This window comes from Mustela erminea, chromosome 1 (genome assembly GCF_009829155.1).
Source record: "Mustela erminea isolate mMusErm1 chromosome 1, mMusErm1.Pri, whole genome shotgun sequence".
NCBI lineage: Eukaryota > Metazoa > Chordata > Mammalia > Carnivora > Mustelidae > Mustela > Mustela erminea.
The window spans coordinates 76,357,567-76,384,002 of record NC_045614.1 but is presented as its reverse complement, the minus strand read 5'-3'; the positions used below and the strand labels follow the sequence as shown (position 1 = coordinate 76,384,002).

The 26,436-nt window shown below is 37.4% G+C and overlaps 1 protein-coding gene and 1 long non-coding RNA gene across 3 annotated transcripts in view; one reads left to right on the top strand and one right to left on the bottom strand.

Moving 5' to 3' along the window:
• The window catches only part of LOC116578816, a 28,129-nt gene extending 11,848 nt beyond the window's left edge, over nucleotides 1-16,281 (bottom strand). Inside the window, exon 1 of the long non-coding RNA XR_004281064.1 lies at nucleotides 16,226-16,281. This is a non-coding gene — a long non-coding RNA (uncharacterized LOC116578816). The remainder of the gene's footprint in view (nucleotides 1-16,225) is intronic.
• CMC1 (C-X9-C motif containing 1) overlaps nucleotides 1-26,436 on the top strand; it is a 96,869-nt gene that overhangs the window by 26,130 nt on the left and 44,303 nt on the right. For both annotated transcript variants that reach the window (XR_004281043.1, XM_032323262.1), the window contains exon 2: nucleotides 730-819. Coding sequence is in view for 1 of the 2 variants with exons in the window: in XM_032323262.1 (XP_032179153.1) it covers nucleotides 730-819 (90 nt within the window). In the remaining variant the exon portion in view is untranslated. The remainder of the gene's footprint in view (nucleotides 1-729; nucleotides 820-26,436) is intronic.

Here is a 26,436-nt window from a genome sequence, read left to right as displayed (position 1 = left end):
CTGATCCTTTGGGGATAAATACATGTTATTTACTAAACTACTTGTGTGTCTCATAATCTTGGATCTGTTCATCTATCCTTGAATCTCAGTATTGATAAAAATCCTCTTTCTTTGGGCGCCTGGGTGGCTCAGTGGGTTAAGCCGCTGCCTTCGGCTCAGGTCATGATCTCAGGGTCCTGGGATCGAGGCCCGCATCGGGCTCTCTGCTCAGCAGGGAGCCTGCTTCCCTCTCTCTCTCTGCCTGCCTCTCTGCCTACTTGTGATCTCTCTCTGTCAAATAAATGAATAAAATCTTAAAAAAAAAAAAAACCTAAAAATCCTCTTTCTTTGGGTTATGTTAAGAAGGGAAATTATGTTTTAGTTTATGACTTTTTGACAAGGCTGCATAGAATGTTATCAAATAAAAGTGTTGCAGTGTAGCTTGTAGAAATTTTTAGAAACGTATTGCTTGTGTCCCACATTTTATTGTTTTATATAAAAAAATACTTAGAATGATTTTTACTAACTAAAATAATCACAATCTTAATGAAGTTGTGAGAGTCAGCTTTTAATATATTTGCATAGGCTTTCATTTTGAGTAAAGCAGATATTTTTTCCCTAAATTGGTGATTTACTTGAGACTTCACTATATTAAACTTGGTGATTTTTTCCCTAAACTGGTGATTCCCTAAACTGGTGATTTACTTGAGACTTCACTATATTAAAGAATGATCTTTTTTTTTCCCCCAGGGCAGCATCTCAGACATGTTGAAAAGGATGTTTTGATCCCTAAAATAATGAGAGAAAAAGCCCGAGAGAGATGTTCTGAACAAGTTCAAGGTAAGATTCAAATATTCATATAAAGATCAAATTCATTTTTTTATAATATGATCTGAATTTAATCCTTAGCCTCAGAGTCAAGTAGTCAATGAATTAATATGTATGAATTGCTTCTCACCCTTTCACAGAGATACCAGTATTTCAGCTTTCAGAACTTCCAGACGGTGTTCAATTCATTTACAATTTAAAAATATTCTCCCAAATTACTAGTAAAAAAAATTTTTTTCCCAGGAGTACAGTTACATATATAGAGAAACTTGGTTATTAGTATTTTAGAGAAACAAGTTATTCCGGTGATTTCGATAGGGAAAGAAGAAACCTCAAATGTAACATGTACCTGTTTTTTCTTCAGCAACATTCTTATATATTCTAAGATGATTTTCTTTGGTGCCATTGTCTATTACTGAATTGTTACTGTAAGTACTACTGAGATTCCATTGAGTCTTTTTATTTTTTACTTTTCTATATTTTAGGATATTTATGTAAATGAATGCATTAGGCACCCACATATGTATGTTTTGTTTAGAAAATGTTTCTTAATGCAGGATACTCCTGTATTCTGTACATCTAGAAGACATGCTGTTGATTAATATATAAAATTTAGTGAAAACATGTAAACAAAGCAGTGGAAGGTGAAAACTGAGGCCATAGATGGGGGGTCATTAGAAAAGCAGATGACAGACAGTATTACTGTAGAAACAAACATCTTTTTACACACATCTATCCCTGAAATGGCCATCTAAAAGAGGTAGTAGTAAAATTTTTGCTGATGTACACCATTTTTCTGGCTCCCCTTCTTCACTTTTCCCTGTAGTCTTCTTCCTTGAGGGACTTCAGTGATTCTTTGTGGAGGATGATGGCCTGTGATTCCCATCAGCAAGTTTCTCTATAGGGAGCCAGGCTGTGTCATCTGTAGTTTTGGGACTCTGTCAGTAATGTTTGGATGCCGGGAACATTTCTGTCCCTCTGATGCTGTTCTTTGAGAATGACCTCTGAAATCCTTGGATTGAAGTGATAAAAGAAGAGTAATTCTCACAGTGAACATAGTGTGGTGGTCATTTCTGTTTGTTAGATGACTTATTGTGCCCTATTCCAGTTTCAGATTCATTCATAAGATTTAAGTTAAATCCATCCATAAATAATGTTATCAGTAATTACTTAGTCTATGATACTAGTTTTGCTTTCACTGTGAATTAGTTGTTTAATCAGAGCACCTTCCTTGCACTCACACCCCCAGGTATCAGGAGTAACTAACCCATTGCCATCTGCAGGCAGGGTTCACTGCAAAGCTAGAATTGGCAGGTGTCATGCGGATAGTCTGGAGATAATTCTCCACTTGCCTCAGAACTTTAAAATAAGTAAATAAATGTGTGTATGTGTGTGTGTGTGTGTATACACACACACATATATATTTATATATATAAAATCTCCTGACCCAGGTGAGGGAGGATAAAAATTAACAATGTGTAATGGAATTATAGGGCTAAATTTTTACTACCAGGAAGATTTACTTGCTACTGATATATTGGTTCAAAGTTATAAATATGAGTTGTATTTATTCTGTTTTTAACACACTATTCTGATATCTAGAATGAAAAAAAGCTAGCTAACTCAATTACAGATTAAGTTTTTACTCACATGATACAGATGAAAATGCAGAAGAATTGGGTTTGGGTTTCAGAACTGCCTTTGCTAACTCATAAAACAATGAAACTGTTTTTGGTTTTTTTAAAAAACAAAAGAAATAGAGTATAACAAAATATAAGTTTGTGTTGCACAACTATCATATAACGAGTGGTACAGAAAAAATGTTTATTTTTTGCTTTATCAAAAGTTAAGTTGTTTTTAGGATGTTGACTTAGTTAAATCTTTCTTAAAATATACTTAAAATCTTCTGAAGACTGAAAGCATCTTAAAATTTGAGATCTGCTTGGGTTTTTTCAATGCATTTGTCCCTGTTAGAACATGGTGTAACAATTGATTTTTTGAATATTTGAATCTTTTATAGATAATCATATATTGACTTTTTTTTTTTTTTAGGCCATATGGTCTAAGACTGTTATAGAATCTAAAATTATTTTATAAAACAATACTCTTTAGTATTCTTGCTTAACCATGTGGTTTAGTCAAGAACATACATTGGTGTTCAGCAGCAGCAGATCTATATTTGAACTGAACAATAAGATGTAATTTAGAATCAGGACACTCACCTTGTAGTTTATTTACTATTTATAGCCTTTGCTTTATTAAATAATTATAGAATTTTTATATAAAATCATTGTGTGTGCTCACTGTATAGTTTTTCGATAAAGATACAGGAATTTTAATAAGTGATCTGACTTTCTGCTAAATGCCTTAAACCTGATTATGTAGGAAAGCTTTTCTGTTTGATTTTTTGCATGTCATTTCATCCCAGCTGATCATAAGAACTGGGTCAGACTGCCAGCAACTTAGGTTTGTGAAGGGAATGGAACAGCTTTTGCAGGGACAAAGAGAAATGAAATCACTTTCAGTGAAAGAAGGATGCCTCATTATAGTCACCAACAGCAGTTATTGACAGCTACACTTCCTATTAACAAGGAGCATTTAACTAAGAGTTTGGCTGTTGGATCTTTGGACTTGATCTAATTTGCTAGCATTAATTAGTTTCTTTTGAGCACAGACACTTGGTGCTCACAGCTATAGATTTGGAGGGCTAATTAGGATAGAAAATTGAACAGAATGGGGTAAGGCATTAACCTTCAACCATTACCAGCTGGGACACTGATAAAGACCACAGAGTCCAAATGCTCCCTATTGATGTGAAGAGTACCCTAATGAATATCAATTTCAGCCAGGTTGCTATATTCTTACTAGTTCTCTCTCCATTATAATTTTTAACCAGTTTCTGTGATACCTTCATTATCTGTATATACACTATTGGTTTTTACTCTACACTGATTTAGTCTGAGTTGCACATTTCATCTTATGTTTAAACACAATTAAAATTTGTCTTAAGTAGCTGATAACATTTAGAATGTTTCATTGTTACATGCCTTAATGCTTCTAAAACTTAATTTTTATTTACAATTCATGATTCTTATTCTACAGTGTATGTTTATAAAGTCACAATAACTGTCATTTCAAGTAAAGAAAACTATAACCAGAAACAAGAAAATCTCAGCTTCTGGGTAACAAGTAAGCAGTACTTGTATTAAACTGGTGTCAAGTTGATAATCTTTGTCTTTATAAAATATGCTTTTTTGCATTTTGTTTTTTTATATAGAAAAATAGTACCTATTACCTTTTCTTTTGGAATTTAACCTTGATTTGATGAGTAAAGGTGGCTTGACTTAGAGATTAGATACAGAACTGAGAATGCTGATCTTGTTATTATATACACTCAGATAAGATTAACTGTTGGTAGAGTAGACATCAACAGAAAAGCAAGTGATCAACTGGTTGAGATAGAAAACTGAACTTTACAGTATTCTTTTGCCAGTGATACTGGCAATGAATAGAGCCCCTAAAATTACCAGTGTATTTTTAGATATTAACACAATGAACACTGACAATGTTGGGAACGAAACTGAAGGAAAATTCTAGAATGTCATGGCTCTCTCCAGGTCTCCCATTTTCTAAAAGCCAAAACAGAAATTCTCTTTCATCAAGTGTGATGGTGGAATCATTGGTTTTCTTGGATCTGGGAGTTACCAGCTTGTGGTGTTTTAGGAAGACGGTTTGATGATCTCTGGAGGTTACTTTTCATTCTGTGACTTTTTCCATGTGTTTGACTCTGCTAATTTAATTTATATTTTCTGTGTTAGTAATATTGTGTCACCTATACTGTATGTTGTCTGTGTATATATGTGTGTGTGTGTATAGTTTGTCATATATACATTGCATAGTTTACATATGTGCATATTCTGTACATTCTTGTGTTACAGTTTTTCTTCCGGAAGTAGTCCATGAGAGGAAGAATCACTGAATTGATGCTTTGTAAAAATTCATTATATTTTGTTGCTTTTTCTGAATTGCATAGTTGACATTTGATATAAAGCTTCCACATTGAATAACGAAATTAACTTTAAAAATAACTTTTCTTTCTTCTTGCTATTGACACATCAAGACCAAAGAAGTACTCTGTCATCGGGGATGGCCTGGAGCTCTCTTTAACCTAGATGTATCTACTGCCCACTAACTCCTTTTTTTTTTTTTTTTAAATCATATTTTAATGTTTCTTTTGTATAATGTCTTCTTCTGAGTCTGTTTTGATCTTTTGCCCAATAGGTGGTAACAGTTAGTTCTAAAGGAATTCTGTAAACCATAAGGAAGCACAGATTCTTCATTTCTTTGAGACCTTGCAGAGCTGTAGCAAACAGAATATCTGTCATCTTCTGTCAGTCACATGCAATGAAGTATGTTACATTTTACAAATTCCAAGGATAATATGAACTGACAGGAAAAAATCAAATTAAGAATGCTTTGGATATCCTTTAGGATGTTTACAGGTGGAAAACTATCAAAACTTTATTAAAACAAACTGGAGGACTGAAGACTGTGCATGGTCAAAGAAATCCATCTTTTATCCAACTATGTTACTTGAACCTGCCAAAAACTTTCCCTTTGTTGTTTGAGTGGTGCTGTTACCACTACATATATTTTTGCCATTGAACAGTTCATCAGTGTTAACTAACACTCAGGAGGGTCAAATATGTAAAATCACCAAGTGTGATGCATATTGTTAAGAGTATGTTACATACATTAAGAAATAATAGAGAGATTGAAGTGCAGTTCTTCTTCTTTGGCCCTGCACTGGACTCATCGTGTATTTACACTCATGGCTAAGGTTTCTTACAGCCAAAGGGAAAAGGCACATGAAATGGAGGAGACCAGGCACACGCTTCCAAGAGCCCTCTCCCAGTAGTCACTCAGGATGTGCTTAATTCCTCCAGTGTTGAATTGTGACTCCATGTGTGAAGTGTTGTGTACTGGGGAAACTCATTAGAGGCTTAGTCCTCAGAGTTTTTATTAGGAGTTGGTCACACAGGCATCCTTTGGTTAGCATTACCAAAATTTCAGACTCCCAGAAGGAAAGCAGGTGTTCAGCATAAACCATATGGTTTGCACAAACAGTTTAGAGACAGTGAGCCACTCTTAGCAATTAGGGAACGGTGGGAACACTCCCAAAATCCAAGTTGTCAGACACCAGCTAGGCCAACCTTCCAAACAGGCTTTTCTAAAGATAACAGCATCAGGCCTGCCGTGTTCACCCCTTTCTGTACATGGACATAATACAGATTAATTGCCAGTAAGTACTTGTGTATGCCTCTCAGGCCTGATGTCATGACTTTATGAGTAATAGACCTATATCTGACAAATGCAGCTGAATTATTTTTAAAATGACTGAGCAAGGTATATGGTGGTCATTACTTATTGATCACAGTGCTTCTCCGTTATGTTTGTTAATTCATACCTGTATTGTAGGACTTAATGGCTTATCATGACTGCCTTGTTTCTGCATAACAGGGCAGTTTTGTAATTATGACTGTACATAAGTACTCTTGAATGAATTGGCTAGTTTTCTTCCCACAGAGAGAGGTGTAGTCTCTTTGAGTTTTTGAAGTAAGTTAAATATGTAAATGCTAACTCTTTTTAAGTGACTACATTAGCAGGGAGTTTTGTCAGGGCAGATGAATTTAGTATCTCAAATGTAATTTATGCAACTTATTTTTGAAGGTCCAAGTGTGAAAAGTCTACTTGAAACTTTTGTGACTTGAAACTTAGGAATATTGTTAAGATGAATAAATAACATATGAACTAACTTCTTTATTCTTCTTCTTTGTTTACTTCATTAACAAGTTTTTATTATATCCCAGCTTTCCTAGGCCTGACCTTTCAATGATTTTGCTGTAATAGTCTTAAATTCTTTTATCTTATGAGAAATTAATCCAAAATTAAATATGGGCTTGAAACAGTACCATCCCTTGTTTATAAAACCTAAGTACAAGATCACATTTCACTTAACGATGATCCTTAAGTTGTAATTGACATTCTTTCAAGATAAAGCAGATGGCTGGTTAACTTTGTGCAAATACTCACAAATATATATATATATATATATATCTATATATATATATAAAAATTATTTTTTAAAAAATTTTATTTATTTATTTGACAGATCACAAGTAGTCAGGCAGGCAGAGGGTGAGGGGGAAGCGGCTCCCTACTGAGCAGAGGACCCTCCCCCGACCATGCAGGGCTTGGTCCCAGGACCCTGAGATCATGACCTGAGCCGAAGCAGAGACTTAACCCACTGAGCCACCCAGGCACCCCACAAGTAATTATATTTTGACTGAAATACATTCTTAGAGGAATCTTGTCTATTGGAAAGGGGGGTAATTTATAAAGGGGGAAATCTGGTTAATACAAAACTCTGGAATGCATTTAGATTTAGAACCACTTAAAAAATAATCAGTTCCTTTTTACAGAGGGCTAGAATTTGGTTGGAACTATAATGTATAAAACAGATAAAGACAGCATTTTATTGTAGTATGTTTAATTTTATCACATTTACAGAGCCAACATGTAGAAACAATCTTGCATTATTTTCATGAAGCAAATTATAAATCAGATATTATTGATTGCAGATGTAGCCTAGTATGTATCTCCTCTTCCTTTTCATTTTTCTGGCTTTCTTTTTGAGGAATACAAAATAAAGAGTAAATCCTAAATCATATAATGTAGTAGTCTAAGTAGTAATGATTTCTTATGATTTACTCAGATTTTTGGAATATTGTTCAGTTAAACAGCTATGAGAGAAATTTTGATCCAAGGCCCAGAAATAAGTTTATCTGGCATCATATTTTAACATATTGGTTGTCTAGCATTCAGTTGTTAGCATTCAGTTGTACTATTTGCATATATTTTAGTGTTATCCAATTACCATATCACTAAAGATATATTTTTTTATTTTATTTTAGATTTAAAGATTTTATTTACCTGACAGAGTGAGAGCACAAGCATGGGGAGCAGAAGAGGGAGAAGCAGGCTTGCTGAGCAGGGAGCCCAATGGCAGGGCTCAATCCCAGGACTCTGGGATCACGACCTGAGCTGAAGGCAGATGCTTAACTGACTGAGCCTCCCAGGTGCCGCTGAAGATATATTTTTACAAGCAAAAAAGAACTTTCAGGTTCCCTTATGCACTTGAATGGAACCTTAGGGTTATATGCAACATAGTCAGAAATGTTTACTGAGTATTCCCTAACCATTGTTACATGGACAGTGAATGAAACAGAAATTCTTATCATTACAGACCTTACATTTCAATGAAGGAGGGAGGTAAATATTGTAGGTTATTATAAGTAAATATAAGTGATCTGGAGAAAAAGTTGAGTGAGGGCCATGGGGAGTGCTAGAATGGTACTGCAGTTTAAGGACGTGATGGGGGATTAAAAGGGTGATAGCACTGGAGATGATGAGGATGAACGCATCCAAGACATACATTGAAGGTAGAGGCAACAGGAAAGAGATAGCTTCCTATGAGTTGTCCTGAACAAGTAAAAGGATGGGACTGTAGTTACCAGAGATGAGGCAGAATTTTGTGAAGAAATATTAGTTTAGTTTAGTTTTTGGTGATTGATGGAGTAAGAATTTAGTTTTGGACATGTTAACTCTGAGGTGCCTAGTAGACATCTAAATTTGAAGCCACTATATTAATAATACTGTATTAAGCAATAGTAAAAAGTGATCAGTTTTAAAGGGAAACATAGGAGTAGACTGTTTATGCAAATGCAGTGGTTTTGGTATCAAAAACTGACATTTTTATTTCTTGGTTTTTCTTTAAGATTCCACATAGGCCATTTCCCTTCCAGAGCAAATCATAACTACACTGATTTGTTAATTTAACAAACTATACCTCAGTACTCGAAGGGAGAAACTAATGGTGCCAAGTACAGAGAGGAATGTGAGGATATGGTCTCATACCATAATAGATTATTCAGTATTGTGTGATGCGTTAATATATCACAGTTGGGGGGCACCTGGGTGGCTCAGTGGGTTAAGCCTCTGCCTTTGGCTCAGGTCATGATCCCAAGGTCCTAGGATCGAGCTCCACGTCGGGCTCTCTGCTCATTGGGGAGCCTGCTTCTTCTTCGCTCTCTGCCTACTTGTGATCTCTGTCTGTTAAATAAATAAAATCTTAATAAAAAAAAAAATCACAGTTGGTGTCAGAATCCAGGTATCTTAATTCCCAGTTTAGTGCTCTTCCATTAACATGCCATTTAACTATGTCAAAGATAGCAAATAAACTTTATGCTGACTTTCAGCAGTTGGAAGTGGTTGCCTACCATACTATAAGGGGATCAATCAAGAACCATGTCATTAGATCACTTAGCTATGTCTGTCTTGGGTGGTAGATTTGGTAAGTGATGATATGCTTTGCATATGTGCTAGTTTATTTTTAGTTACTACTTTCCTGTTGCTGGATTGTGTGTGCTATGTATTATTTATCACAGACTTCACCAAAATGGAAACGTTATTTTCTTCCTGTAGCTTAAGTGATTCTGAGTTTTTATTTCATTTTTGGGGAACATTTCTGGTATTTCCTATGGCACTCTTAGAGCTATAGCTCTATACCTATGCAAACTATAAACCATTTACTTGTTAAAAATGCAGTCATACCCATGCAGCATAAGAATTTGATTTATGCTTTGAAATTGAATGTTTTCTTTATTTTTATAATTAACAGTTAACAATATCTACTTCTTTGATTTTTTTACTAGAATTGAAACATTTTTATTTTCATTACCTTATATCTTCTTATGAAATCACTCAGTAAAATATGTGGTAACTAATAGTTGAGTCTATGAAGGATCATTAAAAAATGTTAATATGCTCACATCACTAAGTGAAAGGGCGTTATATAAAATCCTGTACATGGTGTAGTTCTAGCACAATTATAAATATATGTTGAAAAAAGTAAATACATCCAAAATTTAGTAAATATCTGAAACACGAGAAGGTGGATCATAGGCTCTGTAATTTGCATAGCTTTTTCAGTCTTCAAAATGAAAACATTACTTTAAGCTTTGTCTCCTACATGCACAAATCATAAATGTACAGTTTGTGGATTATGATAAAGTAAACATATGGGTAATTATTGTTGAAGTCAAGAAATAGAAATTGCCAGAAGTTGTCCTTCTTCCAGTCTCCTCCCAATCACCGTCCTTTTCCTGCTCTGCAAAATAACGACCATTTTGACTGAGAACTGCATAGATTAGTTTGCCTGTGTTTTAATTTAAATGGAACCATACAGCGTGTGATCTTTTGTGCCTGGCTTCTTTCACTCATCATTATATTTGTTAGATTTATCCATGTTTTTGTATGAAGTTATAGTTCTTTCATTTTCATTGCTATATAGCACCATCATATGAATGTGCTGTAATTTATAGCATAGAAATGGGATTTCTGGGTCATACTGTATATAACTTCAATTTCAGTAGGTAATGTTAAACAGGCTTCCAAATGACTGGAAGTATACCCGATTTTTAAGAAACAGCCATAAAAGGGTATTGGAGGAAGAAAGGTTGGTTGATACAGGTGATTTTTATTTTTATAGAATGGATTTTTAAAAATTTTCCCATAATGAACATGTATTTGTAAATATAAAAAAAAAATCAAACTTTTTGTATGTCTTATAGTACAAACATAATAGATCCTAAATAAGGAAAATCTATTTGTAACATATGTGACAAAGGTTTGCTATCCTTAATATATAAAGACCTACCAGTTAGGAATTGGTGAATATCAAATTTAAAAAATGAGCAGAGGGGGGCGCCTGGGTGGCTCAGTGGGTTAAGCCACTGTCTTCGGCTCAGGTCGTGATCTCAGGGTCCTGGGATCGAGTCCCGCGTCGGGCTCTCTGCTCAGCGGGGAGCCTGCTTCCTTCTCTCTCACTGCCTGCCTCTCTGACTACTTGTGATCTCTCTCTGTCAAATAAATAAAATATTTAAAAAAAAAATGAGCAGAGGACACAAAGTTCCTTTTTGACAAATTACATACATATTATTAAATATGGAAAATACTTGCCCTCGCTTTCAGTGGGTGAATTGCAAACCATACCTACAGTATTATGTGTAACTAGCAAACTTGATATGTCTTAAAAATTTATGATGGAGAAGTTCCAATTCTGGCATGGCCTGATAGCTCTGATCGCTTATGATTCTGCATGTCTCTCTGCAGAAAATAACTATAAAGTATGACCAAAATGTAAAAATAACAACATAAAGTCATTTGAGTGTAGACAAAAGCAGTTGGAAGTCAGAGGGTAGTCACAGTGAAGGAAGGGAATAGTACTGGCTGAGTCTCCATCTTGTAAGATGGCTGTAACTCTGACCAAAGCAAACAAACAAACAAAAAAACCCTTTACTTTCTTAGTCTTTAGTCTTACTGGTCTGCAGGACCTAAAATAGGGTTTAGTGTAACTATTTAGAAAACTTTGTATTTATGTGTGATGGTGTAAGAGGAGGGTAAGAACATTAATCGCAACAAGTTGGGAGCTAGAGAAAGTGAGCCTCATACTGTGTCTAAACTCTGTCTCTGACTCAGTCCTAAACTACATATGGAGCAAATTCCAAGCCACTCAGTTAAGCTACTCATTCACCAAACTTTGAGCTGCTACCCACTATACGATGTAGGAGAGATAGGGTCCCACAGTTTGAGGTCAGCAAATAAAATTGACTAAGTGAAAAAGAAAAAAAAATTCTTTAGGAAAAAAACACAGAATCCAAACACTTTACATGATATTGATCTCATGATAGAATGCCAAATTTTTCTAGGTGCACAGAAACAGGAAAACCTGATCCATTTTCAAAAGAAATCAACAGAGGCTAATTTCACGATAACTAAGAGGTTGGAATTAGAGAAGAATATGAAATCAGCTGTTGTAATTGCTTAAACATGTAAAGGAAAATATGCTTGCAATGAATAAAAAGACTGTAAATCTTAACAAGGAATTCAAAATAATAGACCCAAATTGAAATTCTAGAACTAAAAATTACTGTATCTGATGTAGGAACTTTAGAATAGAAATGGCAGGAGTCATGAATCTAAAGAGAGATCGATTGAAATAGCCACTCTAAACAATAGAGGAAAAAAGTAATTTAAAAAGATGAATAGAATATCATTGATTTTTAGAACAATATATTAAGGACAACCTTTATGTAATTGGAATTGCATAGTTATATATATATAATAGCTATAGTTAAAAACACTGAAAATATTTACTAATAACCACATACCTGCCCACAATGACCCAGCAGCTCTACTTAGGAGAAATGAATCATTTCAACATAAGTTTCATTTCTGTATGCTAATATGTACAGTAGATTTTTTTATAAGAGCCAAAAATGGAAAATAACCCAGGTATTTCTCAAAAGGAGAAGGGATAGCCTGATTGTGGTATACTCATACAATGGAATACTCTTCAGCAATAAAATTGAATAACTACTGTATAAACACACACTGCAGCACAGGTGAATCCCCAAACTGTTATTCTGAGTGAAATAGAAAAATGAAAGAACATACTTAAAAAATACATATTCTAGAATAGACTAAGCTAATCCAAATGAGGGTTACACCATTAGGCTGGGAGTGATACAGGAAGGAACTTTAAAGGAACTTAGTAGAGTCCTTTTCAATATTTTCTAATTTGTTGGTTTGTGATGCAGAGGTGTGTATACTTTTTTTCATCGAGTGCTGTACTTGAGATTTATTTCCTTGTGTGTTAACTTCCCTAATAAGAAAAAAAAAATAAACAAGTATTGTCGCCCTCTGCTCGCAAGAACGACAATCAGCCTGGTATGGTGTTAATGCTTCATCCGTTTATTTCGTCAACTTCCTTAGCTTATATGCGGCAGGGTGACCAATAAGGGGCCAAGCAATGGGGAGAGCCAATGAGAGACCTGTTACTATGCTGATTAAATTTGAAAGAGCCAAAAAAAAAAAAAATCTGAAACAGCCAATGACTATGTCCTCCTTTAGGCGGGCTTCACCAGAACGTTCGTTGTTTACTTGCAGCGTATTTGCTGGCAGTGAGCCAAGCGCCATCTTGTAATGGCGGGGACTTTCCTGGCCGGAGGCGGTCCCTGACATCTCCCCCTTTTTTGTTTTATGGCAGAGATTGTGCCTGTCTTAGGTCGTCAGTAGCAGAAAACATCCTTACCTGTCATCAGACACAAGATATCGATGATCTCTATCCTGTCTTAGGTTGGTATGCTTCTCTACTGATCTTACCCGTCTTTGACTACCAATCTAGCATGCTTAGCCATATCTGGGGAGATGTCCCAGCCTCTATTGACATAAGAGCAGGCCTATAGCTCGGCTCTGCTCTCGCTGCTGTGTTCTCCATTGGCGAACTTTTCTGAATAGAAGCAGAATGCCAATAAGAAGGAGGACAAGAAGACCAATTGTGCCAGCCCATTGTTTGGTGAACTGGAACATATTGCTGAATGTTCGAAATAGCTCTGGGAGGGAAGCTGGTTGCACACGCGTACTATTTACTCTAGTTATCTCAGCTAGAAGGATTCGTGTGAAATTTTGAAAATCGTCAGACCAAGCACCCTGCAAATACTGGGAGAGCTGTTGGGAGGAATTCCTGGCCTTATTAAATTGAGAGAATTTTACAGGGGTAACACAAAGGGCTGGGGGTAAGACCCTGTAAGACGGTAACATTACCTTTAACGGCAGTGTGATTATATGGCTGAAAATGTCCGAGTGTTTGATTACTCAATTGGATACATGGGGGTGATGTTTGGTTCATGTCTAAGGTAATAGTAAAGTTCCTGGCAGATAGAAGGTATGATTCTGTAAAGACGCGATGTCGGGCGAATTGTGTACAGTAGGCAGTCCTAATGTTTGGTTAGTTGTGAAAAATGGAGGGAATATTAATGAGGAGTTAGTAACTGGCAAAGGGTAGGGCCAGGCTTTAAGGATTGCTCACAATTCATGGGTCGCTATTGGCGGGAGGTGGAGTGTTAATGCTCCCCATATCAGTAGTATCAGTGGCATCTTCTTTAGCGCCGTCTTCAGGGTCTGGGGCTTGTCGGGTTAACCGCTCAGGAATCCAAATAGGCACTTCCTTGTCATGTGGAAAAACACAAACAGAACCTCTGCTCCAGATTAGTACAGGGTCTGGACCCTTCCACTGTCCTGTAAGAATATCCGTCCAAAGGATTAAAGGCTTAGGGGAGGAGTTGGTACGTGCTGAGTGTCTCTCAGCTGCTGCATGTCCATTTTTATCAAGTGTTAGAATTGTGTTTAGTTTGCCTTTAGGGGACCAAAACGTGTCCCCTATTCCCCCTTTTTGTTTTAAAAGAGCTTGTTTGAGGGTCAAGTGGGCGCGTTCTACTATAGCTTGTCCTTGAGGGTTGTAGGGAATACCATGATTTAAGGTAATATCTAGTTGGTCAAGGAAACTGCGGAATGATTGTGAAGTATATGCAGGACCATTGTCCGTTTTTATTTGTCGGGGTTTACCCCAAGTGGCGAAGGCTTGAAGGCAGTGGGAAATAACGTCTTTGGTTTTTTCTCCTGTATGGATAGAGGCAAAAATGACTCCCGAGAAGGTATCTACTGAGACATGTACATATTTGAGTTTGCCGAATTCAGGGATGTGAGTTACATCCATTTGCCATATATGGTTGGGCAGTAAACCGCGTGGATTTACTCCTAGGGAAGGTGACGGAAGCAGCATCACACAGTTTTTACAGGATACAACTATGTCTCGGGCTTGAACTTTTGTTATATTAAATTTTAATCTGAGTGTGAGTGCATTTACATGAAACAGTTTGTGAAAGTGTTTTGCTTGTTGTAATGTATCCTCTATTGTAAAGATAAACTGTTCCTTTGTTAGTAGATCCGCAGTGCAGTTACCTTCTGCTAGGGGACCAGGTAGAGTTGTATGTGCTCTGATATGACCTATAAAAAAGGGGGCTTTTCTGTCCCATTTTATTGTTTGGAGGTTTTTTAAGGCTTTGGCAATAGAGGATTTGGTACTAATATGGCCTACATTTTCAAGAATGGAAACGGCTTGAACAACATATTTGCTATCTGACAAGAGGTTGAAGGGTTCATGATGAAATAATTGAAAGGCTTTTGTAACGGTAAGTAGCTCTGTGACCTGTGGGGAAGTGCTCTGAAACAGGAAGGTCCAATTTTTTTTTTTTTTCCTTTGTGACTATAGCACCCACCCCATGTTTGGATCCATCAGTGAAAACCAATTTAGCACCATCGAGTGGTTTGTGGCGAGTTGCCCTAGGGTAAATGAGTGGATGGGTTAAGCTAAATTGAAGCCATGGGCTTGTAGGATAATGATTGTTGAACTTGCTGTAACAATGGTCATGGTTATAGCCCAATCATCATCACATGCTGCTAAGCAGGTTAATTGGTTTTGTGTATAGGGAGTGATGATGATGTCAGGTTGTCTGCTAAATGCTGTGACACTGAGTTTTACACCCTTCAGTATAATTTTTGCAATGGCGTTTGGATACCATGGCAGAATTTTTCCTGGGGAGTAGGCTAGGTTGACCCATGATATGGGTCCTTCCTGCCAGAAGACCGCAGTGGGGGCTCGTTCCACAGCGAGAATACAATAATATAGCGTTTTTGAATAATCAATTCTGTCAACCTGAGCAGCTTCCAGTCTTTTTTTGAATTAACTCTATAGCTGCTTGGGCTTGTCTGGACATATGACAGGGTGAAATTGAGATCAGCATTTCCTTTGAGCGTTTCAAATAAAGGATGCAATTCTTCGTTTGTAAGCTTTAAATAAGGCCTAATCCAATTAAGGTCTCCTAGTAGCTTTTGGAAGTCATTTTAAATTATCTGTTCGTAGGGTTACCTTTAAAGGTTTAACTTTAGTATCATCAAGTGTAGTGCCCATATCGTCCTTGATAGATGTTTTTTGGACTTTTTCTGGTGCTATGTGTATCTCTCAAGGGCCTCAGCTCCCTCCTGAATAGCTGACTCACATCTTGGCTTATGTCCCCCAAGGCATCCTCTGACCAGAGTCCATATAGCTAATGTTCCGGGCAGCAATGGTTTGCTTTTATCTCTTTTCTTAAGATCCTCTCCTAAATGGTCCCATTGCGGAATATTTAACAAACCCTCGTCCAAAAACCAAGGTGCAACGGTTTCCACTGTAGTTAGAAATGCTCTGACGGTTTTTGATTTCAGAGGTGCACCGTTGGCTTTGAGAATGTCCTTTAAAGAACCCTCCAATCTAGATTTTGATAATTCAGAACCCATCTGGCCGCTTAGGTTAATTTCACAAGCGATAAGAAAATCCCGGCTCTATGGCCGCCCTGCTTCTTGTTGTGGTCTTGTACAAGATTCCCACCACTTTGATCGTGGTCCCTTTCCCGCTTACCTGCGGTTTTTCTCCTTGCAAGGTTTACTACTCGTTAACAAATCCCAGGTATCGGCTCCATTTGTCGCCCTCGGCCTGCAAGAACGACAATCAGCCTGGTATGGTGTTAATGCTTCATCCGTTTATTTCATCAACTTCCTTAGCTTATATGCGGCAGGGTGACCAATAAGGGGCCAAGCAGTGGGGAGAGCCAATGAGAGTCCTGTTACTATGCTGATTAAATTTGAAACAGCTAGTGACAATGTCCTCCTTTCGGCCGGCTTCACCAGAACGTTCGTTGTTTACTTGCAGCGTATTTTGCTGGCAGTGAGCCAAGCACCATCTTGTAATGGTGGGGACTTTCCCGTCCGGAGGCGGTCCCCGACAAAGTATAGAATTCTAGTCCGGTCCATGCTAAAGTATTTGTAGGTAAGAAAGCATATATAGTATATAACATTGACAAGGTTTTAGAGAAGCAGGTTTTTACACTGCTGGCTAGAAATGCAGATCAGCACAAAGTCATGAAAGGCATTTATGAGTATTTTCTTTTTTTATTTTAATTCCAGTTAGTTAACATACAGTGTTAAAATAGTTTGAGATCTACAGTGCAGGGATTTGATATTTCCATATATCACCCTGTGCTCATCACAAGTGCACTTCTGAATCCCCATCACCTATTTAACCTATCCCCACATTCACCTCCCCTCTGGTAGCCATCAGTTTGTTCTCTTAAGAGTCTACTTCTTGGTTTGTCTGTTTCCCCTTTGCCCATTTGTTTTGTTTTTTAAATTCCATGAATGAGTGAGATCATATGGTGTGTCTTTTTCTTACTGATTTATTTCCCTTAGCATAATATTCTCTAGCTCCACCAGTGTTGTTGCAAATGATGAGATTTCATTCTTTTTTATGACTAAATAATATTCCAGTGCATGTATATGCCATGTCTTCCTTATCCATTTGTCAATCTATGGACACTGGAGCTGCTTCCATAGCTTGGCTGTTGTAAATAATGCTGCAGTAAACATAGGGTGCAATAAAATATATATATATATATATATATATATATATATATATATATATATATTTATTCTTTGGGTAAATACCCAGTAGTGCAATTGCTGGATCATGAGATAGATCCATTTTTAACTATGGATCTGTTTGAGGACTGTTTGAGGAACCTCCATACTGTTTTCCACAGTGGCTGCACCAATTTGCATTCCCACCAACAGTGCACAAGTGTTCCTTTTTCCTCACATCGTCAGCAACACCCGTTGTTTCTTGTGTTTTTTATTTTAGCTGTTCTGATAGGTGTGAGATGTCTCATTGTAGTTTTGATTTACATTTCCCTAATGGTAAGTGATGATCAGTATCTTTTTATTTATCTCTTGGCCATCTGGATCTTTGGAGAAATGTCTGTACATGTCTTTGGTCCATTTCTAAATTGGATTATTTTTTGAGTGTTGAGTTTTATAAGTTCTCTCTATATATTTTGGATACTAATCCTTTATTGGATATGTGATTTGCAAATATCTTCTCCTATTCTGTAGGTTGCCTTTTGTTTTGATGTAGTCCCAATAATTCATTTTTGCTTTTGTTTCCCTTGCTTCAGGAGACATATCTAGAAAACAGTTGCTGTGGCCAGTGTCAAAGAGAGTATTGCCTGTGTTCTCTTCTGGGATTTATTTATGGTTTCCTGTCTCACATTTAGATCTTAAATCTATTTTGAGTTTATTTTTGTGTATGGTGTAAGAAAATGGTCCAGTTTTGTTCTTTTGCCTGTTGCTGTCCAGTTTTCCCAGCACTATTTGTTGAAGAGCAGGTCTTTCCCATTATATATTCTTTTCTGCTTTGTCAAAGATTAATTGACTATAGAGTTGTAGGTTTATTTCTGGGTTCTTCTGTTCCTTTGGTTTGTGTGTCTATTTTTGTGTCAGTGCCATACTACTACTTTGTAACATAAAGTCCAGAATTGTGTTGCCTCCAGCTTTACTTTTTTTTTTTCAAGATTGCTTTGTCCATTTGGGGTCTTTGTGTTTCCATACAAATTTTAGAATTCTTTGTTCTAGTTCTGTGAAAAATGCTGTTAGTATTTTGATAGGGATTACATTAAATGTCTAGATTGCTTTCGGCAGTGTTTGTACTTCCAGTGTTTGTGCTTCCAGTCCATGAGCGTGGAACCTTACCAGTGTTTGTGCTTCCAATCCATGAATGTGGAATATCTTTCCATTTTGTGTCATCTTCAATTTCTACCATTAAGTGTTTTATAGTTTTCAGAGTACAGATCTTTCACCTCTTTGGTTAGGATTATTCCTTGGTCTCGTATTTTGGGTGCAGTTGTAAATGGGATTGATTTCCTAATTGCTCTTTCTGCTGCTTCATTATTGGTGGATAGAAATGCAACAGATTTCTGTACATTGGTTTTGTATCCTGTGACTTCAATCAGTTCTAGCAGTTTTTTGCTGTAGTCTTCCAAGTTTTTCTCTGTAGTATCATGTCATGTGCAAATAGTAAAAGTTTTACCTCTTCCTTACCTATTTGGATGCCTTTTTTTTTTCTTTTTGTTGTCTGATTGTTGTGGATTGGACTTGCAGTACTGTGTTGAATAGCCCTGGTGAGAATGGACTTCTTTATCTTGTTCTTGACCTTAGGGGATAAAGCTCCACTGAGGATGGTTTCATAGATGGCCATTATTATGTTGAAGTATGTTCAATCTAAACCTACTTTTTTAAGGATTTTTATCTTGAATGGATGTTGTACTTTGTCTGAAGCTTTTTCTGCAATTTTCTATTATTGAAGTGATCATGTAGTTCTTATCCTTTCTCTTACTTATGTGATGTACCCTGTTGATTGATTTGTAAATATAGAACCACCTTGCAACCCACTTGATCCTGGTGAGTGAATTTTTTTTTAATCTGTTATTGGATTCAGTTTGCTAGTATTTTATTGAGGTGTTTTGCATGTGCGTTCATCAGGGATTTTGGCTTATAGTTCTCTCTTTTAGTGGTGTCTTTGGTATTGGTATCCAGATAATGCTGGCCTCATAGAATGGAGTTTGAAGTATTCCTCTCTTTTCAATATTTTGGAATGTTTTAAGAAGAATAGATGCTAACTCTTCTGGAAATGTTTGGTAGATGTTTGGTAGAAGCCATCTGGTGTTTTGGGAGGTGATTTTTTTTCCTGTTGCTTTTTTTTTTTTTTTAAAGGTTTTATTTCTTAGAGAGAGAGCAAGCACAGGCTGGGAGAGAGGGAGAGAGAGAAGCAGACACTCCCACTGAGCAGGGAACCTGATGCAGGGCCCGATCCCGGGACCCTGGGTTCATGACCTGAGCCAAAGGCAGACGCTTAACTGACTGAGCCACCTAGGTGCCCCTTTTGGGAGTTTTTGAATTACTGGTTCAGTTTCTTTTTTTCATTGTTAGTCTGTTCAAATTTTTTACTTCTTCCTATTTCAGTTTGAGTTTCTATGTTTTCAAGAATTTATTCATTTCTTCTAGGTAGTCCAGTTTGTTGGCATCTAGTTTTTCACACTATTCTTTTACGATTGTTTGTATTTCTGTGGTGTTGTTATTTATCCTGTATCATTTGTGATTTTATTTACTTGAATCCTTTTCTCTTCTTTTCTTGATAAGTTTGGCTGAAGGTTTATCAATTTTATTGATTCCCCCCCCCCAACGAACCAGCTCCTGGTTTCATTGATCAGTTCTGTTTTTTTCTTTTCTTTATTTCTTTCTTTCTTTTTTTTTTTTTTTTTTGTTTCCCTGTATCATTTATTTCTGCTCTAATCTTTATTATTTCCTTCCTTCTCCTGGTTTTAGGTTTTGTTTTTCTAGCTGCTTTAGGTGTAAGGTTAGGTTGTTTGAGATTTTTCTTCATGAGGTAGGCCTGAGTTGCTATACATTTTCCTCTTAGAACAACTTTTGCAGCATCCCAAAGGTTTTGGATGTTATGTTTTAATTTTCATTTGAGTCCATGTACTTTTTAATTTCTTATTTCCTGGTTGACCCATTCATTATTTAGTAGCGTATTATTTAACTTCCATTTGTTTGTGGTCTTTCCAGATTTTTTTCTTGTGGTTGACTTCTAGTTTCATAGTGTTGTGCTCAGAAAAGATGGATGGTATGACTTCGATCTTTTTTAATTTGTTGAGGCTTGTTTTGTGCTAATATGTGATCTGTTCTGAGGAATATTCTGTGTGCACTTGAAAAGAATACATATTCTGCTGTTTTAAGATGGAGTGTTCTGAATATATCTGTTAGATCCATTTGTTCATGTGTCATTCAAAGCCATTGTTTCCTTGTTGCTGTTCTGTTTGGACGATCTGTCCATTGATGTAAGTGAGATGTTAAAGTCCCCTACTACTATTGTATTATTATTGAATAGTTCATTTATGTTAGTTATTAAATATTTTATGCATTTGGGTGGTCCTAAGTTTGATGCACAATTTACAGTTATTGTATCTTTTTGTTGGATTATTCCCTTTATTATTGTAAAGTGTCCTGCTTTGTATCTTGTTACAGTCCTTGTTTTAAAGTCTATTTTGTCTGTTAAAAGTATTGCTACTCTGGCTTTGTTTGGCATCCATTTGCTGCTTGATAGCTGTTTGTTTATCCCCTCACTTTCAACTGTAGGTGTTTTTGAGTCTGAATGAGTCTCTTGTAGGCAGCATATAGATGGGTCTTATTTTCTATCCAGTCTGACACCCTGGTGCTTTTTTTTTTTTTTTAAGATTTTATTTATTTATTTGACAGAGATCACAAGTAGACGGAGAGGCGGGCAGAGAGAGAGAGAGAGGGAAGCAGGCTCCCTGCTGAGCAGAGTACCCAATGCGGGACTCGATCCCAGGACCCTGAGATCATGACCTGAGCCGAAGGCAGTGGCTTAACCCACTGAGCCACCCAGGCGCCCCCCACCCCGTGCCTTTTGATCACAACATTTAATCCATTTACATTCAAATTACTGACAGATACGTGTTTATTGTCATTTTATTATCTGTTTTGTGGTTGTTTTTGAAAATTTTCTCTGATCCTTTATTGTTTTTCTCTTTTTCCTATTTAGCTGATTTTCTTTAGTGATATATTTGGATTTCTCTTTCTTCTTTGCATTTTTATTTAGTGGTTTTTGATATATGGTTACTGTTAGGTTTGTATATAAAACATCTTCTGCATATAGCAGTCTATACTAACTTGATGGTTGTTAAATTTGAATCCAATCTTTTCCCCTCTCCTCCCCACATTTTAGTATATGTTATTATATTTTATGTCCCTTTTTTGTGTGTGAGTTGCTTGACTTTTTTTTTTTTTACAGAAATACTCATTTTTACTCTTTTTGTGTTTCCTGCCTCTGTATTGTCATTTTTTTTAATCTCTTCCTTCCACTTAAAGAGTACCCTTTCATATTTGTCGTAGGACTGGTTTAATGGTCATGAACTTCTTTAGTTTCTGTTTACCTGGGAAACTCTTTTCCTCTCTATTCTGGGTGATAGCCTTGTTGCATAGAGTATTCTTGGCTGCAGAAATTTCTCCTTGAGCACTTTGGAAGCCAGAGAGAGTGACATGATATATTCAAAGTTTCTGTTAAAAAATCTCCTGTCAGCCCTTTGGGTTTTCCTTATTAAGTTTCTGGGGGTTTTTTTGTTTTGTTTTGTTTTGTTTTGTCTTGATGCTTTAAAAATTTTTTTCTCTATCACTCTATTTTGCAAATTTAGTTACAATATGTCTTGGTGTGTGTTGATTTTGATGGGAGTTCTCTCTGCCTCCTGGATCTGGATATCTGTCTCCCACCCCCCCACCCCCCGCCGCCCCAATTAGGGAAGTTTTCACCTGTTACTTCTTCAAGCAAATGTCCTGTTCTCTTTTCTCTCTCTTCTTCTGGGACTAATATAATATGAATGCTATTATGTTGGATGGAGTCACTGATTTCCCAAAATAAGCCTATTCACGTTTTGTGTAATTCTTTTTTCTCTCTTGTTCCGCTTGATTACTTTCCATTACTCTGTCTTCTAAGTGATCAGTTCATTTCTCTGCTTCTTCCATGCTGCTGTTCAGTCCACCAAGCATCTTTCTCATTTTGTTTAATGAGCCCTTTATCTCTGCTATAGTATTCCTTATCTCTCTTTAAAGGGTCTCACTCATGTCTTCCATTCTTAAGTCTTGTGAGTGTCCTTATGATCACCGCTTTAAAGTCTTTATCAGGCATGTTACTTACATCTGTTTTGTTTGGATCTGTGGCCGTGGCCTTGTCCTGTTCTTTCATTTTCAATTCCTTTCTCTCTCTCCTCATTTTGTCTGCCTCTCTGGGTCTGTTTCTGTGTGTGAAGAAAGTCAACTGTGTCTTCTCTTTTGTATGCAGTGACTTTATGCAGAGGAGGTTCTGGAGTCTCTACAGTATGTGTCCCCTGTTCCCCAGATCCTGGCACTTCAGGAGAGCATCCTGTGTGTGTTGCTTAGATCCTTTTGTTTTGTCTGAGTCACTTTTCCTTTCAGTGCAGTTATTGGCACTGACTCTCTGCCTGTTGTGGGCTATGCTTACTCTTTGTGGTGTTAGTGGGACCCAGTCAGGCCAGCTCTGAGGGGTGTGCCTGCTGGGGTTCTTGTCAGCTGGGTGGTGGTGGTAGAAGAATTTGTACAGGTCCACTAGTCCCATGTCAGATTTCCCAAAGTGCTGTGGCAGTCGGGGTTGTGTGGCTGGGTGGGGAAGACAGTGATGGCTGGCCTGTGGCTGGGCCCTGCATGTGACATTGGTGAGGGGGTGCGTGTATGGGTGCTGTGGGAGCAGTAGCTGTGCATCTGGTGATGGGTGTGATGCGCATATGCTAACAAAATTTGCGCTGAGCCCAAAGCTGAGGCTAGCCCGCTTTGACTGGGCGAGTCCTCAGGAGAATTTGTGAGGGTGGCACACTGCTAGCAATTTAGCTAGCAAGTGTCTGTAGCCCGGCCTCCCGTAGGTCCCTCTATGTTTGTGCTGGCCGATGGGGGAAGGAAATGGTGCCTGCCAGCTCCCTCCTTTTTGGAGAAGTCCCCAACACTCTCTGAAATCAGTATTAATAGATCTGTCCCCTGTGTGGCCCTGTTGTTTGTAAACTGCCCTTTTTTATTTTGCCTTTCCCCTCATGCTGCTGTCTTTTTAAGGGTAGCGGCCTAGCCATCCTCATTCTCCAGGTTTGCCCAGTGCTGAGTCAGCTGACTTCTAAAGCTCCAGGTTCCGAATCCCACTTGTTTTACAAACTCCTTGAATTCAGCCCTTTTGGATTTTAAAGCCAGAGATCATGGGAGTTCGTTTTTTTCATGCGACCTCCCAGGTGTGAGGTGTGAGGAACTTTCTCCCTCCTGCAGGTAATCACCTCCATCTTTCTTACCTTCTTAACCTTTCAGATGCAGCTTCTTCTCTATATTGAGTTGTGGAGTTTGTTCTGCTAGTCTTCTAATTGCTTTCCAGTTTATTGACTTGAATGTGGATGATATCTAGATGTAAATGTGTGATGGGGTGAGCTCACATTCCTCCTGCTCCACCATCTTCCCAAGCTCCCCCAATTTGAGATTTTTTTTCCCCCCAAACCCAAATTCATACGTGTAGCTACTGCTTAACCTAGCACTTAGAGTGGGAGGAGTGTCTCTTAAGGAAATGATCAGAGGTATCCAATAAAATATAGCTTAGTATATCTGTCCCTGCATTATATATAATATGGAATATTGCCCAAAACTTAGATGTCAACAGAGTTTGATTAAATAAATTATGTTATAGGAAATGATATATACACATTTGTAATCATAATAAGTCCACTGTTGAAATGAGAGACTAGTCACAATATGTCATTTTCATTCAGGGATTGGCAGTCTACAGTCTCATGGTGAAATCTTGCCCACTGCCTGTCTTTGTATTTCATTGGAACACAGCTATGCCCATCGCTTCTGTATTGCCCAAGGCTGCCTTCCCACTGCAATAGTAGAGTTAACTATTTGCAACAGATACTGTACAACCCTCAAAGCTGAAAATATTTACCATGTGACTTTTTACTGAAAAATTTCCTCACCATTGGTTTAATTAAATTAAAAATTATAGGAAAGGCTTACCAAAATGAACTAATTCCATACTTCTTTTTTTTTTAAGATTTTTTTAAGATTATTTATTTGACAGATCACAAGCAGGCAGAGAGAGAGAGGAGGAAGCAGGCTCCCTGCTGAGCAGAGAGCCCGATGCGGGGCTACATCCCAGTACCCCGAGATCATGACCTGAGCCAAAGGCAGAGGCTTAACCCACTGAGCCACCCAGGCACCTCTAATTCCATAAGATTTTTATGAGCACTTACCAGGGACCAAGTATTGCACACACACAACACTGTGCACATGACTGTGACAGAAACAGATTTACTCCTTATTCTTACTGAGTTTAACCAGGGGAGATAGTTATTCAGTAAGTATTCAAATTAAAATTATGGCTAATACTATGAAGAAAGAGTGCTATAAAGAAATGCTTCTAAAGAAATGTTAGAAATATCTGTGATTTAAAAAATTTGTTCTTGGGGCACCTGGCTGGCTCAGTTGGTGGATTGATCTTAAGGTTGTAAGTTTGAGCCCCATACTGGGTGTAGAGATTACTTAAAAATCTTTAAAAAAAAATTTTAAGTTTTCTAGATTTTTCTTAATATTTGTCAGTTACTTTTTATTGGAGATAAATCAAGAACATTAAGTAGATAGGCAGACATTTCCTCAAACCTTTTTAAAAACCCTTTTAAAGAATAATACTGCTCCTAATTTACAGAGTTCATTGTAATAGCAGTCTTACTGCATGTTTATTGACTGCCTAGCACATGTTCAGCACCATAAGAAGTTTTATAGAGGCAGAATAGGAGACTTGGTTTAAGAAACTTGTCTGGTTGATGAGAGACAAACCAGACATGCCTAAACTAGACTTACATCATATAAAGCAATTTATAATAGAATAGCTACATGTTAGTTGAGAAAAAAGAAAAGCCAGTAAATTCTGATTTAATCAGGTGAGACTGAAAGAACATTGGCTATATGAAGTGGACCTTGAAGGGTGGCTAATGACTGGGTAAGTACAGGGATGCTAGAAAAGCATTTTATACCATAGACTCAGGATTGAAGGCCCAGAGGTAAGAATGGGCACAGTGTGTCTCTACAGCAGTAAAGAGATTGACCTTAAGAGACATTGTATTTGGGGGATATTGACAAGACAAGACTTGGAGTCAGGCCTGATTTTGGAGTGCCTTAGAAAACCTACAACAGGGCGCCTGGGTGGCTCAGTGGGTTAAGCCGCTGCCTTCGGCTCAGGTCATGATCTCAGGGTCCTGGGATCGAGTCCCGCATCGGGCTCTCTGCTCAGCGGGGAGCCTGCTTCCTCCTCTCTCTCTCTCTCTGCCTGCCTCTCTGCCTGCTTGTGATTTCTCTCTGTCAAATAAATAAATAAATAAAATCTTAAAAAAAAAAAAAGAAAACCTACAACAAAAGTTTAGATTTGTTTCCTAGTTAGAAATCAGAAGCATCTCACTGATGAATATGGATGCTAAGATTCTCAACAAGATCCTAGCAGATAGGATCCAACAGCACATTAAAAAGATTATCCACCATGACCAGGTGGGATTCATCCCTGGGTTACAAGGGTGGTTCAACATTCATAAATCAATCAATATGATAGAACAAATCAATAAGAGAAGAGAGAACAACCACATGGTCCTCTCAGTTGATGCAGAAAAAGCATTTGACAAAATCCAGCATCCATTCCTGATTAAAATGCTTCAAAGTATAGGGATAGAAGGAACATTCCTGAACTTCATAAAATCTATCTATGAAGAACCCACAGCAAATATCATCCTCAATGGGAAAAAGCTCACAGCCTTCCCGTTGAGATCAGGAACATGACAAGGATGCCCACTCTCACCACTCTTGTTCAACATAGTATTAGAAGTCCTAGCAACAGCAATCAGACAACAAAGAGAAATAAAAGGTACCCAAATTGGCAATGAAGAAGTCAAACTCTCTCTTCTCAAATGACATGATACTTTATATGGAAAACCCAAAAGACTCCACCCCCAAACTACTAGACTCATACAGCAATTCAGTAATGTGGCAGGATACAAAGTCAGTGTACAGAAATCAGTTGCTTTCTTATACACTAACAATGAAAATACAGAAAGGGAAATTAGAGAACTGATTCCACTTACTATAGCACCAAGAACCATAAGATACCTGGGAATAAACCTAACCAAAGAGGTA